This window comes from Physeter macrocephalus, chromosome 11 (assembly GCF_002837175.3).
Source record: "Physeter macrocephalus isolate SW-GA chromosome 11, ASM283717v5, whole genome shotgun sequence".
NCBI classification, from domain to species: domain Eukaryota; kingdom Metazoa; phylum Chordata; class Mammalia; order Artiodactyla; family Physeteridae; genus Physeter; species Physeter macrocephalus.
This window is the reverse complement of record NC_041224.1, coordinates 45544358-45562995: the sequence shown is the minus strand read 5'-3', so window position 1 is coordinate 45562995 and position 18638 is coordinate 45544358. Positions and strand designations below refer to the sequence as shown.

Below are 18638 nucleotides of genomic sequence, written 5' to 3'. Positions count from 1 at the left end.
GCTGAGCCTGCGCGTCCGGACCCTGTGCTCCGCAACGGGAGAGGCCACAACAGTGAGAGGCCCCGCGTACCGCTAAATAAATAAATAAATAAATATATTGTTGGGACAATGGAGAGCATCTCAATAAGGTCTATAGATGAAACATCGTATTGTTTCAGTGTCAGTTCTCTGACTTTGATAATTATACTGTCGTTATTGCAAGAGAGTTCCTTGTTTTTAGGAAATACCCACTGAAGTGTTTAAAGAGAAGGAAGGGAAGAGGGGAGGGAAGAAGAAAGGAAGGATTTCCCGAGCAGGGGCACTGTTGTCACAAGGGTTAAAGTGCAGAGTCAGCCCCTCAGCCCAGGCTTCAAGTGAGGGAGGTGAGCTCTTCCCCAGCGAGCACCAGTGGCTCCCCGGGGAGGCCAGAGCCGGCGCCTTGCCTCTCTCTACCCGTGATGTCCTGTCTGTACCAAGACACCACACCTGTCCTGGGGCTGTCCCTGGCCTAGAATGCCCCTTTCCCTCCTCCCCACCTGCCCAGAAAAAGGCCCAGCTGAGAGATTTAGAGGAAGGAGAAGCAGAGGTGGGGTTAGGAGCCCGGCACAGCCTCTAACCTGAGAGGGAGTGGCGCCGCACTAGGGGACAGAAGCCACATGACCGCCACCTCAGTTTCCTCACCTGCACGATGACGGCATGGACCAGATGGTTTCTGGGGCCCTTTCTGCTAGTTTGCGTGAACTTGTCTCCCTCTGACAGCCTCTCCAAATGCCCCCCCAGAAACTCTCCCTTGGCCTCAGAAAAGAGGCTGTGGTCCCAGCTCCTGAGAGATTGATTTTTGGAGCGCCTTCCTGAGGCAGTCCTGTCCTTAATCCCTCAATGTGCATATATGGAAGTGCTTTGAAAAACAGGGTCATTTTTTATTGAAGTATAGTTGATGCACAATATTATATAAGTTATAAATGTAGGGTCTTAAACACAGAGAGAATGACAGCGTGTCTGTACCTTCTCCTGAGCATGAAAGAGAGAGCATCGCGAGGGCAATAGGGTAAAGCGCAGGAGAAGGAAGCACCGATGGCTTCCCTGTGCCAGCTTGCGGCTCAGACCTGGTCCTTGGTCACGGGATTGAGTGTGTCTTGTCCTTGCAGTGCACCAGGTGGCCGAGCGCGTGGAGGCCCTGGGGCAGTTTGTTATGAAGACCAGAAGGACTCTCAAAGGCCACGGGAACAAGGTTCTGTGCATGGACTGGTGCAAGGATAAGAGGAGGATCGTGAGCTCCTCGCAGGTACGTCACACCTGTCGGGTGATGATGGGCACGTTTCTGATTGTAAGCTGAAGGGAAAGAGCCGTCCTTTTCAAAAGACCCTCTCCGAATGTTATGTCTCTGCCTATTCGCCAAAGGACACGAGTTACCCCGTTAAGAATTCTCTGGCGTACTTGAAAACTTCACTAATTTGGGTAGATTTGGAATTAGTAATAATTGAAATATTATAAACTCTATTTGACAAACCATTCAAACATTTTCTTCCTGAGTATATTTCAAGGTCTTATTTGTAAGTGAAACCATTTTTAAATTAGGGTTTTTTTTTTCTCCAAGTTGAGGGCATAAGTGGTTGAAGTGCCATTGTGGCTTCTTTCACTTTAAGAGTTTAGCGGTTTTTATGCCTTAAAGAACAAATTTAAACTATGTATTTTGTGAAGTATAATTTTTTCATTCATTTTATATAGTTGACATGGTTTATTTTACATCTTACGTATTAGTTATTAAACTGCTACATAACAAATTACCCCCAAGTTTAACAACTTACACAGTGAGTATTTCGTATCTTACATGGTTTCTGTGAGTGAGGAATCAGGAGCAGCTCAGCAGGATAGTACTGGCTCAGGGTGTCTCACAAGGTTACAGTCAAGATGTTGGTCAGGGATGCAGTCATTTGACAGCTTGGCTAAGGCAGAAGCTCGCTTCCAAAATGGCTCACTCACATGGCTCTTGGCTGGAGGCCTTAGCTCCTCACCGTGTGGACCTTTCCATCAGGCTGCTTGTGACATGGTAGCTGGCCTCCACCAGAGCAGGAGAGGGAGACAAAGGCAGAAGCCTTGCTGTGTTTGATGACCTGGCCTCAAAAGTGACATTCCTTCCCTTCTTCTGCATTCCACTGGTCACACAGATCAACACCGATATAATGAGGGAGGGGCCTGGACAAGGACATGTCTTTCAGGAAGCTAGCTACCACTGCTTAGTGCTTTTTATGTCTATTTTGATGTTACATTTGTTGAACATAAAACCATAAACTGAAGTCATGTATTTTTATGGCCAGTTTACCCCGCCCTCGACCCCTGCCTCGGCCTTTGGTCCAGCTTTTTCCAAGGAAAATTTGGTTTTTATTTATAACCCTTTTAAGTATCAAAACTGTACATATTGTAAATAATCCATGAGTTCTAATATCTGTCGGTACTATGTTTGATAGGACAGGTGTTATTAATCTCCTGTATTACCTACAAACCTAGTATATCACGTTGCACTTGCTTTTTTTTATGTTCATAAAAAATTTAATGTATCAGTTATGTATTTAACTAGAAAAAAGAAAGAAAAGGTTTTTACCCCTACCACCCTGTTACAATCATTATTATCTTAGGGCACCTCTTTCTAGACTTTTTTCCAAAGGCTTCTTTTTACAAAGTGGTTTTTGAGATGTACATGTTGCCGCCTAGCCTTTTAGACTTTTTTTTTATCCTTAAAAGGATGCCATATGTTGGACTTTCTGTCACTCGTGTACCACCCTTACTAGAGAGGGTGGGAAAGGAGGAGGGATGCTTCAGCACTGCTGACTGACTCCATCCATCCACCTCTACTGCAGGGGGAGTCAGAGAGGTGGGTGGGGGAAGGGAGGAAGGTGGGAAACAGCAGAAGGGCTCTGGAACAGACTTTGAGTGACTCAGAGCAACCTTTCTCCCTTCAAAGGCAGGAAATTAATCTGCCTGACTGAGTGGGTTGGGGTTTGGGGTGGAGGCACAGTCTCTCCAGGTATGTAGGCCCCTGGTGTAAATGTCTGTGCTCACGGAGGGACCACATTTAGTTATGAGACTGCTTTTAGCTTCTTGGTTGCCTCTCTCTCTCCAGAGTGCACAGTAGGTGGGCGGTGGAGCCAGGCAGGCGGGCTGTGCGGTGGAGGAAGCCTCTGAAGGGAACTCTGACTTGGGTGATCCGCTGAGTCTCTACCCCCTGCCCTGCCGCAGGCCTCTGCTCTGTTATCTAATTCACCCACACAGCATGTATGGGCGTTTAGTCAGAAAAATTAGAAGCACAGATGTGCTTAGGAGTCTTAAAAGGCCCCAAACCGCCGACTTTGCCTTTGATCACGGCCTCTCGGCCCCACGCAGCGTGAACATGGAAATCTTCCATCAGATCAAGTGAAGCAAGCAGCTGTGTCACTTTCGTTACTCAGACCTTGCTGGTGCCCCTAAGTGGCATTCACCTCACTCACCAGATCTGGCTCCAAATGGCTTGAGTGATTAAAAAAAATCAAGCCTGCGGTAGAGGCTGCAGATTCTCCATCCCTGAGGATGTGGGGGGGGGACCCACGTGCTGAAGGAGGTCGGCTCAGCCGTCCTCCTCCACTGCCAGCGGGAGCCTGGGTGCCCAGACAACCCTTACGCCACGTTCTGGGTAGACGACTGCGCTGCAGCGACCCGGGCTTACGTAGGTTTATCTCTGATGGGTTTGTGTTACAAACAGATGGCATCATAGCCCCTCCCCACACCCCCTACTGGGGCTGCAGAGCGATTGCAATGAAAGGGGCTGTGTTGTCTGTGGCATCGCCCAGAGCTCACCCTCCACAGGGAGTGCTCTTTGTTTCCGGAACAGCTGCCCACGGGGGTCCCCACCATCATAGGTGTGAGTCCCATGTTGTTTTGCAGGGTGGGTGGGGGTGAGGCTGTGATGTCCATGAGCACCTGGGGGAGTCAGACTGATGTCAGGCCCGCCCAGTCCCCCCTCCACAGCTTCCACACAGGGAGGGGGGCGAAGAGTGGTGTGGGGCTCTTACACGCTCCTGCAGGGAACGTGGACTCAAAGGTGAATGGTAGGGAGGACAGGCTGGGGAGGTGGGGTGGGGGAAGGGTGAGGAGAAGGACCATTAGTTACTGTCAGGCATCTGAAGGTAATTTCAGCTTTACCTTATCCCTGTATAACTTACTGACATTTGGGGTACGATGGTGATAGTTTACCCACAATTTGTGCTTGGTTTATAATTGGCATAAAAGAAGTGTCTGAGTGTTGCTTTCTGTCATTGTATCTACACAAGGGATGCGAGGTTGAGAACTGAGACTTGCATCAGGCTGGAAAGTGCTGTCGCCACCTACTCCCATTTCTTCAAGGATGGGTTGGAGGGTCTTGATTGTCCAGATACTTGCTCTGGCTTTCCACTTGGCACTGCCCAGCTGGACTTGGCTTTCCATGAGGTTCTCAGCAGTTAACGTGTTAGGGTTTGTTGACAATTTTTGAACTGTTTCGTCTTTTTTGTTTTTCTTCAAGTGGAGTTGATATACAATATTATATAAGTTACAGGTGTACAATATAGTGACTCGCAAGTTTTAAAGGTTATGTACTCCATTTATAGTTATTATTAAATATTGGCTATATTCCCTGTGTTGTACAATATATCCTTGTAGCTTATGTTATACATAACAATTTGTACCTCTTCATCCCCTACCCTTATATTGCCCCTCCCCCACTTCCATCTCCCCAGTAGTGACCTCTAGCTTGTTCAGCTGTTTACTCATTTCCCTCCAGGATGGGAAGGTGATCGTGTGGGATTCCTTCACTACTAACAAGGTAAGGCATTGTCCCTGGTGGATTGAGGCACTTCAGAACCCCAGCCCTGTCCTCGTCCTCTCCAAACACCCCACTACTGGTCGCCCTGCCCTTCAGGAGCCTGTTTGGGGGTGCAAACCCCATGAAAGCCCACCCGTGTTCGGATGGTTCAGCAGCCCACTGTAGCATTCATTCCTCTCTTGAGCCGAACCCCTCGCCCAGAGAAGAGCATGCAGGGCTAACATAGAGGGTGCTGATACGGAAACAGGAAAGGGCATGGCCCCGAAACTTGTCACGTTCACACATGCTACTACTGCATTTAGGATTTTTCTTCTGGCTGATGGTAAGAGGCACCCAACCCCCAGTTTCCTCTTCCCTCTCTGTCTTCAACTAGACTCCATAGGACGTGGACTTGAGCAAACAGTGGGTGGGGAGCTGAGACTTCAGTGGGATTAAACTGCTCTTCACAGGGATGCCGTGGAGTCTCAGCCCCTTGCAAGTCTGGCATAGGCATGTACTGCTTCAAATGAGAGCTAAGTTTAGACTTCTAATGAAACAGAAAGGCCAGAATCTACGTGTAGGTGCGCTTGCATGCCTACATCGTGTTGGCATTTGCAGTAACAAGTACTGTATATTAAATATGGCCTCCAGTGTTTACTTAGAAAGAAAGTCTTCCTTTTCACTGTATAAAAAAGAAACCTAGGGCTTCCCTGGTGGCGCAGTGGTTGAGAGTCCGACTGCCGATGCAGGGGACACGGGTTCGTGCCCCGGTCCGGGAAGATCCCACATGCCGCAGAGCGGCTGGGCCCATGAGCCACGGCCGCTGGGCCTGCGCGTCCGGAGCCTGTGCTCCGCAACGGGAGAGGCCGCAACAGTGAGAGGCCCGCGTACCGCAAAAAAAAAAAAAAAAAAAAAAGAAACCTATATCTGTCTCAAATTGAACAGCGTCCTTATTCCACATTATTGAATGTGTTCAGTAAATGTCATAATAGGCAGTTGTTACACAACCTGCTCAAGCGGGCCCAGAACCATCTTGTAGAGCAGAGTCTGGAATGGTCAGGCCCCTAGGGAATAATAAAAATGACAATGTAACAATTTGCAGAGGGCTTTCCTATACATCACTCTGCCTCTCCAGAACTCCTCAGCATCTTCAGGGGTGGGGCTAGGGGGTTGCTTCTGTTTATGCCTTAGCAGGGCATAGAGCACACGCCGCCTGGTGTCTGGGGAGCCATGGGGTTGCCACTTGTGGTCCCTGGCAGGGGCATAGTTATCACTTGTCAGCAAAGGGGCCGGGATGCCCTGTGCTGAGAGTGGCCACTCATTCGTGGAAGAAGGTTATTCATGATGTCTGAAGGGCTACTACTCCGTGAGTGACAAATAACTTTGACAGGCAGTATCAAGGCCCATGTCTCCCCACAAAAACACAGAGAATCATAACAGGAAAGAAGACCAGCACTTGAATGTACTTTACAAACCATCTAGTCCCATCCTCTCCCTTCCCAGATGGAGAGGGAGAACGAGGTAAGACAATGGCCAGCCTGTGTGAGGCTGCACATCTCGCTGGCGTTAGAACCAGGTCCAGGGCCCATGGCTGCCATGGAAATAGGGCCACAGACTCAGAAGTTTTTAAATCATGCCTTAGTTGCTTATACGCATGCAGGAGAATACGGGTGACTCAGACCCCAGCCAGGAGCCGAGGACTTACACCTCCTCTGAATGCTTCCATTTTACAGGTTTCCTTTTCTCCCAGAGCACAACTCTAATCCCCCTCCCCAAGCCCATCCCCATTCCTACCTGCCCAGGAATGGTTTAAGACCCACAGAGGACAGAGGCTCTTGTATACTCACTCACAGGTAAACAAACTTGTAAAAGTCATTCAAGAATACGTTTTTAAAATAGAGGGAATCTGAGTAAATAAGGTGAAGCATATACGTATGTGAAATGAAATTCAGACAGATCTTTCAAAGAAAATGAGCCCCAATATTCATTCAGAACAACAGGGGGAGTATAACAGTAAGAAAGGAGTAAACCGTTAAGGATATTCTTTTGCTAGTTGAGATTTTTAATTTTTAGAATGTATCACGTAAAGTTTGGTTGATTATAGAGGATCTGAGGCTCCTCATCAGTCTCAGCCCAAACCACTGACCTTTGAAACTAGAAAGTAATTTGGTAGACGCTTCAGTGATTTTACTTGGTAAAAACTGATGTTTGTGTAGAAGTGCCCTCATTCATTGCGTGCATGGTGTGTGCTGTGTTGCAGGAGCACGCGGTCACAATGCCCTGCACGTGGGTGATGGCATGTGCATATGCCCCATCGGGATGTGCCATTGCATGCGGGTAAGTATGGGTGACACAGCAGCGTTTCACATGTGCTGTTGGCCGTAAAATACTGTTCTATGACCTCTCTCCTGGAGGTCAGGTTAATATCTTTAGTCTCTACTTCCTTCAGAGGTGAGAACTCACAGGATGTGTCCCAAAACCTCCATCACAAATCACAGTGGTAGACTGTCCAGTGGCCAAAACCCCAGGCAAAGACACTCCCAACAGGCAGGACATTCCAGGGCCTTAGAGATCACCTCCCAGTAGCGAAGGGCAAAGGCCAGAGCTTCCATTAAGTAAGGTTAATTCTTCAGTACTCAGTAGGAATGATAAATACTCTACATTTTAAAAACCCCTTGGGTAATATGTTTCTAATCGGGCATTAATTCTAGCAAATGCATAGAGTTGGATGGGTTATATAAATTTCTCAATATTTGCTATTGAGATATCAGATGTCTAGCACCAAATTACAGAAAGAATACATTGGGTATATCCTTCTGTGATATATGATGAATATAATAATATAGCACACAATGTCTTCAACGGTTCAGAAAATGATTCTGTAGGCTATTTCTTATTTTAACCCTCACTACATGAAACCCAGTGGAAGGATTTCCAGGAGGACAGGGGGACAGTCAGAGGTGAGAATAATTTTACAAGGCCCAAGTAGACAGCTTTTTTGGTGACACCCGGTGCAGAGAGAGTACAGAGTGGAGGAATGGCTGGTGCCTTAATCTCTGTCATCTCTGTTTCCCGGGTCCTGGCATGTGGTAGATGGTCAAGGCCTGCATTGGCTGTCTCACAGGCTGATATAAAAACCAGAGTAGAAGAAGTTCCAGGTGTGAATATTTGGGAAAGCACTTTTTAAAATATCGGGAGTCCCATGGATGAGGAGAGAGCAGAAAAACTAAACTGAGACTGAGAAAGACTGAGTCCTCATCTTAGAGAAAAGCACCATCTGCCCTACTCAGACCATGCTGCGATTCGTTTTGAGTTTCCAGTGATAATCTAACATAGTGTTTCCCAGCTATGGCTTTGTGACATCCCTGTAACTCCATTTATCACACAGATCCACACCTATGTCGTATTCTCTAAATGTCGTTATAGGTGACAACAGGGTGTTTTTCTCTTCATCTGCCTGACTACTAGGTCTATCTCTCAGTTGGTCCCAAACTTGAAAGCTAAAACTCCACCAGTATTTACACAATTCCCTTCTCAGAAAAATGTGTCAGTTGATTTTATATACATATATGTGTATTTTTTATTTGAAGCCATATCACCAAGAAGCCTTCATTCAGGTATTGTACGCTTGCTATGAGCACCTGTGTGCAAGGCACCGGACTGAGTGTCCTAGGGAAATTCGAAGATGAATAAAACATAGTACCTGCCTCCAAGCAAGAATATAAAAATAATAATGACCACTTACTGAGCCTCTATCATGCGTCAAGGGTCATTCTGAACTCTATATTATCTTCACAACAGCCCCTTGTGAAAGGTGGGTGGGATCCACTCCATTTGATAGTTAAGAACACTGAGGCTTAGAGAGGCTAAAAAACATAACGAAGATCACAAAATGAGTTAGGTACTAAAGCAGAGATGCGATACCAAATGCATCACATTGCAAAACCTTTCTGCTTCTCATAGCAATGCAGATAAACCCAACTGTGAGTGAGTATCCCGACAGAGCTACAGAAATTACTCTGAAGCTTCAGAATAGGAGAACATGTTTCACCTTGAGAGTCAGGGAAGCCCATAGTCTGAAGCATGCTGGTTGATTGTCACAGCCAAGTGCAAATCATTCTCATTCACACCATCTATAAACATGCTGCCAAAGATAGTTACTGGTAAGAGACTACCCAAGTCTACACCTGCACCTCCAAGCAGTTGGAAAGGCAAAGGGGTCCCCTAGGTTCCCCAGAGCCTCAGAAGGGAGTGCCCCTCCTAAATGTCATTCCCCACTAAATGGCAGCAGAGCTCCTTGGAGTAAGACTGATTGTAGGTCTAGGGCAGGAAAAGAGTAAAGTGAGCCTAGGATATTTTCTTGTTCTAGAAAGCAAGGGAACACTCAAGTCATATTAATGGAATCTTATCAAACAGAAACAGGAGACGCTTGAAGAGCCCCCCGCCAACTTTCCAAATTGGGATAATTTTAGCATCACATGGAATAATGGTAGTAATGGATCATAATCCAGTTGAAGAGAAAAAAGAATCCATGGGTGTGCAGTGATACTGGGAGGAGGAGGGATTGGATCTGTCTGTACAAAAATATCAGCTAATAGGGCTTCCCTGGTGGCACAGTGGTTGAGAGTCCGCCTGCCGATGCAGGGGACGCGGGTTCGTGGCCCGGTCCGGGAAGATCCCACATGCCGCGGAGCAGCTGGGCCCGTGAGCCACGACCGCTGAGCCTGCGCGTCCAGAGCCTGTGCTCCGCAACGGGAGAGGCCACAACAGTGAGAGGCCCGTGTACCGCAAAAAAAAAAAAAAAAAAAAAAAAATCAGCTAATAAATGCGGAAGCAATTATCAAATTAGAGGATCACCATTTTGTACCACAAAGTAATATTTTATTCAAACAAGGATAATCATGCTAAAGCCATTGTGTGATGGTTGTTGGGAACAGGATATTAACATGACCTAAAGGTGTCACACTACAGATTATTATTACAGGCATACCTTGGAAATATTGCAGGTTTGGTTTCAGACCATTGTAATAGAGCAAATATCACAATGAAGTGAGTCACACAAATTTTTTGGTTTCCTAGTGCGTATAAAAGTCATGTTTACACTATAGTCTAAGTTATATTTGCAAACGAAGCAACTGACAAAGGACTAATATCCAAAATTTATAAGCAACTCTTGCAGCTCAATAACAAAAAAACAAACAACCCAATCCAAAAATGGGCAGAAGAACTAAATAGACATTTCTCCAAAGAAGATATACAGATCGCCAACAAACACATGAAAGAATGCTCAACATCATTAATCATTAGAGAAATGCAAATCAAAACGACAATGAGATATCATCTCACACCGGTCAGATTGGCCATCATCAAAAACTCTAGAAACAATAAATGCTGGAGAGGGTGTGGAGAAAAGGGAACCCTCTTGCACTGCTGGTGGGAATAATGTAAATTGATACAGCCACTATGGAGAACAGTATGGAGCTGTCTGCATAATTGCTATGATCATCTTCTCCAGCTGCTTTTGTTACAAGTAAGATAATTATTTTGATGCAAAATATTTTGTTGAATATTAGATATAAACAGTTGTTCTTAAAGCCAGTAGGCAGAAACCATTGACAATGTATTTCAGGAACCATTAACTTGTATTTTCTGGTTATCTCCTTTAATTAACTATATTATAGTTTCTTAAGGGAACAGAGGACCTTACTACTAATCAATTAATTGGACACTACATTATACTTCTTGTTATGTTCATGAGTACTTAAGATATTCTTATTTATAGAATATTGAACTTTCTTATATCTAAATTTAAAAACCTGACCCCATATATGCACTACCAAATGTAAATTAGATAGCTAGTGGGAAGCTGCCGCATAGCACAGGGAGATCACCTCTGTGCTTTGTGACCATGAGAGGGGTGGGATAGGGAGGGTGGGAGGGAGGGAGACACAAGAGGGAAGAGATATGGGAACATATGTATATGTATAACTGATTCACTTTGTTGTAAAGGAGAAACTAACACACTATTGTAAAACAGTTATACTCCAATAAAGATGTTAAAAAAAATAAAAAAATAAAAAAAAAAAAAAGAAACAACATGACACATCCAGACTGTGACATTCTGTAGGACAACTGACCTAAGTTCTCTCATTATAAACAACCAAAAAACTGTGTTCTCCATTAAAAGTTCTAAAAAAGATATAAAAACAGAATGTAATGTGTGGATCTAAATGGGCCCTGGATCCTGGAGACAGTTCGGAAAGACTGAATATGGATGGCTTATTAAACGATGTTATGGAATTTTTGTTTTCGCAGATGTGATAATGAGTTAGTGATTATAGAATATGTTCTTATTTTTAGGAGATGTAAATTTGCAAACTGAAGTATTTATATGTAATGTGTCATGTCTGCCACTTGTATTCAAATGGTTCAGAATTTTCTCCCACAAATATGGCAAAATGTTAAGTTAGTGAACGTATGTGAAGAGATCTGGGTGTTCATTGTACTATTTTCTCTTTCAATTTTACTGTACATTTGAAAATCTTCAAAGTAAAAGCTGAGGGAAAGGTTACAACATATGATACTGCCAAAGGAAAACAATTTGAAAAGTTTGTGTGAATGAGAAAGCATACACATATTCTACTGCCCTATATTAACATTTGACACTTCTGTCTTTCCATGCTAGCGGTTTGGATAATAAGTGTTCTGTGTATCCACTGACGTTTGACAAAAATGAAAACATGGCTGCCAAAAAGAAGTCTGTTGCTATGCACACCAACTACCTGTCGGCCTGCAGCTTTACCAATTCTGACATGCAGGTAAATAAGGGGACGCATGATGACGGGCCAGCCTGCTGGGGAGCAGGGTTGGTCGTGGAGAGCTAAAGTGGAGTTGCAGGCGAAGAAGCTGTTCTGGTGTCCCTCTTCACAGGAGGCTGTGTGCACTCCAGTTGGCTCTAAGAGGAAGCTCCTGTTGTTTTTCATATATATGTGTATGTGTGTATATGTTTATATGTGTGTATGTGTATATGCGTATATATGTGTGTGTATATGTTTATATATGTGTGTATGTGTATACGTGTGTATATGTGTGTGTGTATATGTATATATGTGTATATATGTGTGTATGTGTATATGTGTATATATGTGTGTATGTATATATGTGTATATGTTTATATATGTGTATATGTGTGTGTATGTGTGTATACATGTATATATATTTATGTGTGTATATGTGTGTGTGTATATATGCATATATATATTTTTTGGGAGGGGGCGTGCCACTCAGCTTGTGGGATCTCAATTCCCCTACCAGGGATTGAACCCAGGCCACGGCAGTGAAAGGGCCGAATCCTAACCACTAGACCACCAGGGAGTTCTGGTTATATTATTATTTTTAATAAAATCAGAAATGGGGAAAGTCAGGGCTGTTGACTCTTGGTAGAGATGAGATGAACTCCATGCCATATTGAACATCCTCTTCTAATTGACTTGGTGGGGCTGGGAGTGGGTCAAGGAACCTTCTGGGATGGTGGAAATTCCTATCTGGGTCAGAGAGGTGGTTCCAAGGTGCTTCCGTATGTAAAACTTCACAGGGTGCTGACTTTCAGAGTTGTGCATGTGACACGCCTCATCGTACCTATTTTACACTCCTGTTTTAACACATTCGAAAAGAAAAAGCATCAGAGGGTAAATCTGTGCCCTACTTTGAACAAGCCACAAAGTGGAGACAATCCAACTTCAACGCTTTGGCCACGTTTTCTCTCACAAGTCCTAAAGCATCCTATCGTGTCTCTATCACATCTCTCCAGAAAACCTGCACAGATGCCACCACCCACATTGCCAGATACCAGGGGTGACTGAATAGCAGGGGAGGCTGGGAGCTCAGAGCAGGAGTGGGGGGTCGTAAACGTGCTGCAGGGGCCACCCTGGAGGACGAGTGTGTTGCCAGTGAGGTGGAGGGGAGCACTGTAGGAGGCAGGTGGCCCGAGAGGTGGGCAGGGCCCGATCACAGGGTGACCTGAGTGGCGGGGCTGACCCTACAAACGGCAGGGAGCCATTGCTGGGGCCAGAGCAGATTGGGTTTGTTTGAAGGAGGAGACTGAGTCCAATTAAAGGCCACTCTGGCTTCAGCTGACTGATGTCAGCGGGGGGTGGCAAGGATAGCGGCAGGGAGACCCGGGGATGGGTAATTGTCTCACTGTTGACCAGAGGGCTGTTCGGACTTAGAGGGCAGCGTTTACACCTGTTATTTGCGAGCAGGAGTCTTGCAGGCCAGTGTGCAGTAGAGAGTGCTGTTGCCCTGGCTGCTGCAGTGGCCAGACCGGATGTCTCTGGGCCTGAGGGGCAGCCAAAGCAACAGAGGATGTTTAGTCTCCAGTTCTGGATGGTGAATCCTAAACAAGGTTTTATTATTCTCTGTGTTTTGTTTTTCTCACTTGCAAGTGAGGATGGTAGTAAATTCCTCCCTCATGAGGTTTTCTGAGGATTAAATGAGATGATTCATCTCAAATACTTAGTAAATATCAATAAACATTAGCTCTCATTGTTTTGTTATTTATATTAACACAAAACTTCATGGGTGATTCAGATGCGTAGCCTAGTTTGGGTACCACTGAAATGAACTAAGCTTCCTTCCAGCTCTGGGATCTAAGATGAAAAACAAAAACCTCAAGAAGCTGGTATAAGACCTACAGATTCTCTACATTCCAGAATAAATGAATGACAATGAGTTAGAGGATCTGTTTAGTGCATTTATCATAATGAATGTTTGGTTTATAAAATTTATTTTTACTTACATTGTAATGAAGATCACAATATTTAAAATATTTTTTAAATATTAAGAATTTACTGTTAACTTTTAAAAGCTATTCATTTCTTTGACTGAAGAGTATGGTATGGAAAATTCCCATTAAAGAGCTAGACCGAGGGAATCATTTCAGGCAGTCATTTGTTTGGACCTGATGTCTCAAAAAAGATTGGCAATTACTGGCCCTTTTGCAAACGTTAGGACAGGACTGGGGTGGAACATCCACTAGTGGGTGTGGCCAGCAGAGATTGGAGGGAATTGTAGCACATCACAAAATACAAGTTCTCAAATTAAGACACGGTCCAAGTCTTGTGTGTTCCTAAGCTGCTTTTACCAGCCTGAGTCCTCTTGTCCGATGTACACAGGCCTCTTAAGGGAAGTCGAGGCCAGAGGGAGTCCCAAGGGCAGCTGCATGGGCTTTGCAGCCTGGAGAGTCTCCAAATTTGAGAGCTGCCTGCAAGTGGAGGCTTTGAGGAGGGCCTTGGGGTCCACACCCAAGAAGCCTGAGAACTCCGGAACTCAGCCAGCTCTTTCTCCATGGAGGGGCCTCTCCTGGCTGCAAGAAGATCCTAGGCCTCCCAGACTGCTGGCAGGAACCCACTCCAGGACAGTGTGGCCAGCAGGTGCAAGGCCAGGGTGGGAATGGATTCTTTCCTTGTAACATGTCCCCTCCCTGCAAGAAAAAGAAGATTCTTTTACAAGTGCTAGGCCTAGCGTGCGAGAGGGAAGGGAAGAGAGGGAGAAGGAGGGAGAGGATGAGAGGAGACCACCAGCACGTGGAAACTAGAGGTGCAGCATAGTCAGTGGGTACACTGAATGCTGGCAGTCCTTTAAGGCCTACTTTCTGTTTTCTTTCCTCAGCCATCAGTAATCTCTACCCACAGAGGGCTCTGTTGTGGGCCCTTACACTGCAGGAGCCCCTTCCCACACTGTCTTACTACCTCGTCCAGCCCCTGTGAGGAGCAGGAAGGTGGGGCATAGGGAGGCTCTGCTTGCCAGGGCTTAACCCTTGTGGGTCCCCCCATGGCTGCTCAGAACCGTGCTGGCTCCAGGGCTCTGCAATACCATCAGCTGGGTCTTTGAGGCCTTGAGCCCTGGATCCCCACTGCCTTTCTCCCAATTGCACCAGATCCCAAGCCTCACACACACTGGCAGCAACAAAATTTAAAACCCTAGTTCTGGCCGCCATCCCTTTCCCCAGGCACCCCAGTATTCTTCTTCATGCATGGGCCAGGCTTTGTACTTGAAACTATCCGGAGTCTGCTTGAGGGACAGCTGCACTGACCTCAGACAGATTTTCCTAAAATATACCCTTGATTTGGTCATTCTGCTCAGAAGCTTTCCACAGGTCCCTCTTGCCTACAGGCTAAAGTCCTCACTCTGTACCCAGGCACACCTTTCATTCACTGCACAGGTGCGCCTTCACCTCAGACCTCTCTGCTCTCCTCGCCTTCCTTAGTGAGTGGCCAGCTCTCACTCCTCCTCTGAGATCAGCTCACATGTTGCCAAAGTGGGTTTGGTGTCCCTCTCACAGACCTACCTGTACCTCAGCACTTCTCACTCTATCGTAAGTGATCATTGTCTTGTCTGCCAAGACCATCAGAAACACCTGCCACCCAGCAATGCTAAGTTTATTAGACCTACTGCAGCAAGGGAGAACCCCAACTTGACAGAATCGCTATACCGTCTCAAAATGAAGAAACTGGGGAAGGGTCCTTAGAGGGTTTCAGGGTCCAGGGTGAGTGGTCCAACCTCGCCATGGTTGCAGACCCTGAATTGCAGTTCTCTGCTGATCCTGAATAAACCCATCTTTGCTGGAGAAACACCTGGCAGTCTATTTGTTTCAGGTCAACAGCTTGCTCACCAGGACTTGCTTTAAGACCCTTACCTCGCTGGGCTTACCAACCCTAAGCTATTACGTCATAACTAGTTTTCCACCTTAAAAGACCCACCTTAAAATGGGAGGGCACACTCCTTGGCAGCGGTCATGGAGGAAACAGGCGAGGCTTCCGGAAAGAGCTGGTGAGCAAGCTGCTGCCCCATGCGCTTTTTTTTGCCTACAACCATAGTGAGTGGACCATGGCGAGGCATTGCAAGTCCCCACCCAGCAAGGCAAGGAGAACCCTTTTACAAAGTGGAAAAGGAAGTTGGGAGGATTAAACAGAGTCCATGGCTTTTCTTTTTCTTTTTTTTTTTTTTTTTTTAAATTTATTTTATTTTATTTATTTATTTTTGGCTGTGTTGGGTCTTCGTTGCTGCACGTGGGCTTTCTCTAGTTGTGGTGAGCGGGGGCTACTCTTCGTTGTGGTGCGTGGGCTTCTCACTGTGGTGGCTTCTCTTGTTGCAGAGCACGGGCTCTAGGCTCACAGGCTCAGTAGTTGTGACTTGCGGGCTCTAGAGCACAGACTCAGTAGTTGTGGTGCACGGGCTCAGTAGTTGTGGCTCGCAGGCTCAGTACTTGTGGCTCGCAGGCTTAGTTGTTCCGTGCATGTGGGATCTTCCCGGACCAGGGCTCGAACCCGTGTCCCCTGCATTCGGAGGTGGATTCTTAACCACTGCGGCCCCAGGGAAGCCCGAGTCCATGGCTTTCATTGGCTGAATCCTTCCCAGGAAAGAAGAGAAGTCTGTCTTCTTCCTGTTGGTCTCTATCATCAGGACATGAGAGCTCCCCCTTCCGGTCTCCCACTGTATTTAATTGAGGCTTCTGTTTCATTAATTTTTTACAAAGCTATTAGTCTTGATAAGTAAGCTTAGTTGGTTCACAGTTTTATCTTGCAGCAGCAGTTATTTCGTAGGGCGGGCAGCTAGGTTATTTTTACTTGGTTTCTCAGTATTGTCTAACGCAGCACGGGGACGTGTGCCTGGCCCTGGAATTGATTAACGTAGGGACAGGGAGTTTGGTGGGTTTCAGTCCTTCCTGACAATCCTATTAACCAAGCTCCAGGAGAGCAGAGACCAAGACACAGTCTCTCTGCAAACCCTGATGCCTAGCGGAGGGCCTGGACGTGGTCAGCACACAGCAGATGCTGGTTGGCCCTGTGTGTCTGTCAGCACCGCTCAGTGGCCCAGGGAGCCTCTGGGGGATACAGCTACAGGAGGACGTGTTTAGCAAAATCCTGCTCCACGTGGGTCCCGGCAAGCAGCGTCAGCATCGCCTGGGAGTTTGTGGGAAATACAGAATCTCAGGCCCCACCCCAGGCTCTCTATTAGAAGCTGAGTGTGGGGTTGCACATTAGTGTCTGGGAAGCACAACACTGGGCTTGGCTGCTTGTGGGAGCCGCTTGAGGTTCTGTTAAGCAAATGTTCACAGAGCACTTCCTACGTGGCAGGCAGGTATAGAGCCCCGCAGGTACTGCAGGGAGACCTCTGGATTTCATAGGCTGCAGGAGGACAGGCACATAAACATCTCAAGGACAGTGAGGGTGTCAAAAATGAACTGTTTCTTTCTCAGTACCAGAGAAAGAGTTCTGTGCTTGAGTCCAGATTTAGCAGGTGTGTGTGTGTGTGTGTGTGTGTGTGTGTGTGTGTGTAAGGAGCCTCCTCTTCCCTGTGGAACTGTAAGCATCTGCTTGGCTTCCCCTGACAGGGACATTAATGACAGCCACACCCTTCCTGTCCTTTCCTGCGGCAGATCCTGACAGCGAGTGGCGACGGCACGTGTGCCCTGTGGGACGTGGAGAGCGGGCAGCTGCTGCAGAGCTTCCATGGGCACGGGGCCGACGTGCTCTGCTTGGACCTGGCTCCCTCAGAAACCGGGAACACCTTTGTATCTGGGGTAAAGACCCAAGGAAGATCTCTGGGGGGTCCTTTGTCCACTAGGGAGGCTCATGGTGGCACTTCCTATTAATTTGTGGGACTAGACTGGACACTTCCCTGGATGGGGCTGAGATTCCTTAAATAAGTAGCAGACAGTTAGCATCTGAGAGCTTTAGAGACAGTCGCTAGGCACCAGGAGGCTCAGGTGGCAGTGGCGGTGAGGCATCGCTGTGGTGTGATCAGAGCTTTGACACTGGTGGGACACTCTCCCGCCCCACCCCTGCCAGTCACCAGCACCTCCCACTCTCAGGCACAGGGAACAGTGTATCTGAAGGCTAAGAGTCGGACAGGCAGGCCACCCTGGCAGAGGAGTACCAGACGAGGAGCCAGGACACCTGGGGCCCACATTTGCTACCTGACTCTACATTTCATCCTCTGTAAAATGGGCATAAGGCACGATAGCATTTGTCCCCCACCTTCCCCGGGATATCGTGAGCAGTAGAGGGAAGAGTTTACAGCGTGTTATGCAGAGAGGCAAGTATTTCTATGGACACCTGGGAATAAGAATGGAGAACTGAGGTGGCTGGCCTGATCCCTGGGTCCTGTCTCATCTCGCTCAGGAGACAGTGATGAGAGAGGACAGAGGTGCAAACACTATCTAATGATGTTCGCTCCGAGCTGCCCACATCTTAGTCCTGGGCCTCAGGTGAGGGCTGTGAGGCCTCTAGTTGGCAGGGACCCTGATTTTCTTCTTGGGTATTTGGCCCTATCTGTGTAGATTTAATTCTTGTGTCTTTGTATAACTGTATTTATCCCTACTCAACTACACTGTTTTTTCAAATTGTTGATATCATTGTGGATTGTATTGTCTCTTTCAGAGTATTAAACTCCACCTGATTTAGGGTCCTGTAACGATTTGAAGACACTCTGATTCCTTAGTCCACATTCTCAGTAAAGATGTTTGGAGTGCTGAACTCCCACAGCAGGTCTTTCTGAGACATCAGTTATGGCACCTCATCCAGCCTTTCCTCTGAGTTGAAACCAACAATTTGGACACTAATTTTAACCCATTACTCCTTCTGTTTGACCTTTGAGAGTCTGATTTTTTTTTTTTTTTTTTTTTTTTTTTTTTTTGCGGTACGTGGGCGTCTCGCTGTTGTGGCCTCCCCCGCTGCGGAGCACAGGCTCCAGACAGGCAGGCCCAGCGGCCATGGCTCACGGGCCCAGCCACTCCGCGGCATGTGGGATCCTCCCGGACCGGGGCGCGAACCCGTGTCCCCTG

General features: G+C 46.7%; 1 protein-coding gene across 3 annotated transcripts in view; it reads left to right on the top strand.

Moving 5' to 3' along the window:
- GNB5 (G protein subunit beta 5) overlaps window positions 1–18638 on the top strand; it is a 41168-nt gene that overhangs the window by 11646 nt on the left and 10884 nt on the right. For all 3 annotated transcript variants that reach the window (XM_024128954.3, XM_007124311.3, XM_028495957.2), the window contains exons 2-6: window positions 1128–1264; window positions 4772–4813; window positions 7053–7129; window positions 11478–11610; window positions 17232–17375. In XM_024128954.3, coding sequence (XP_023984722.1) covers window positions 1128–1264; window positions 4772–4813; window positions 7053–7129; window positions 11478–11610; window positions 17232–17375 — 533 coding nt within the window. The remainder of the gene's footprint in view (window positions 1–1127; window positions 1265–4771; window positions 4814–7052; window positions 7130–11477; window positions 11611–17231; window positions 17376–18638) is intronic.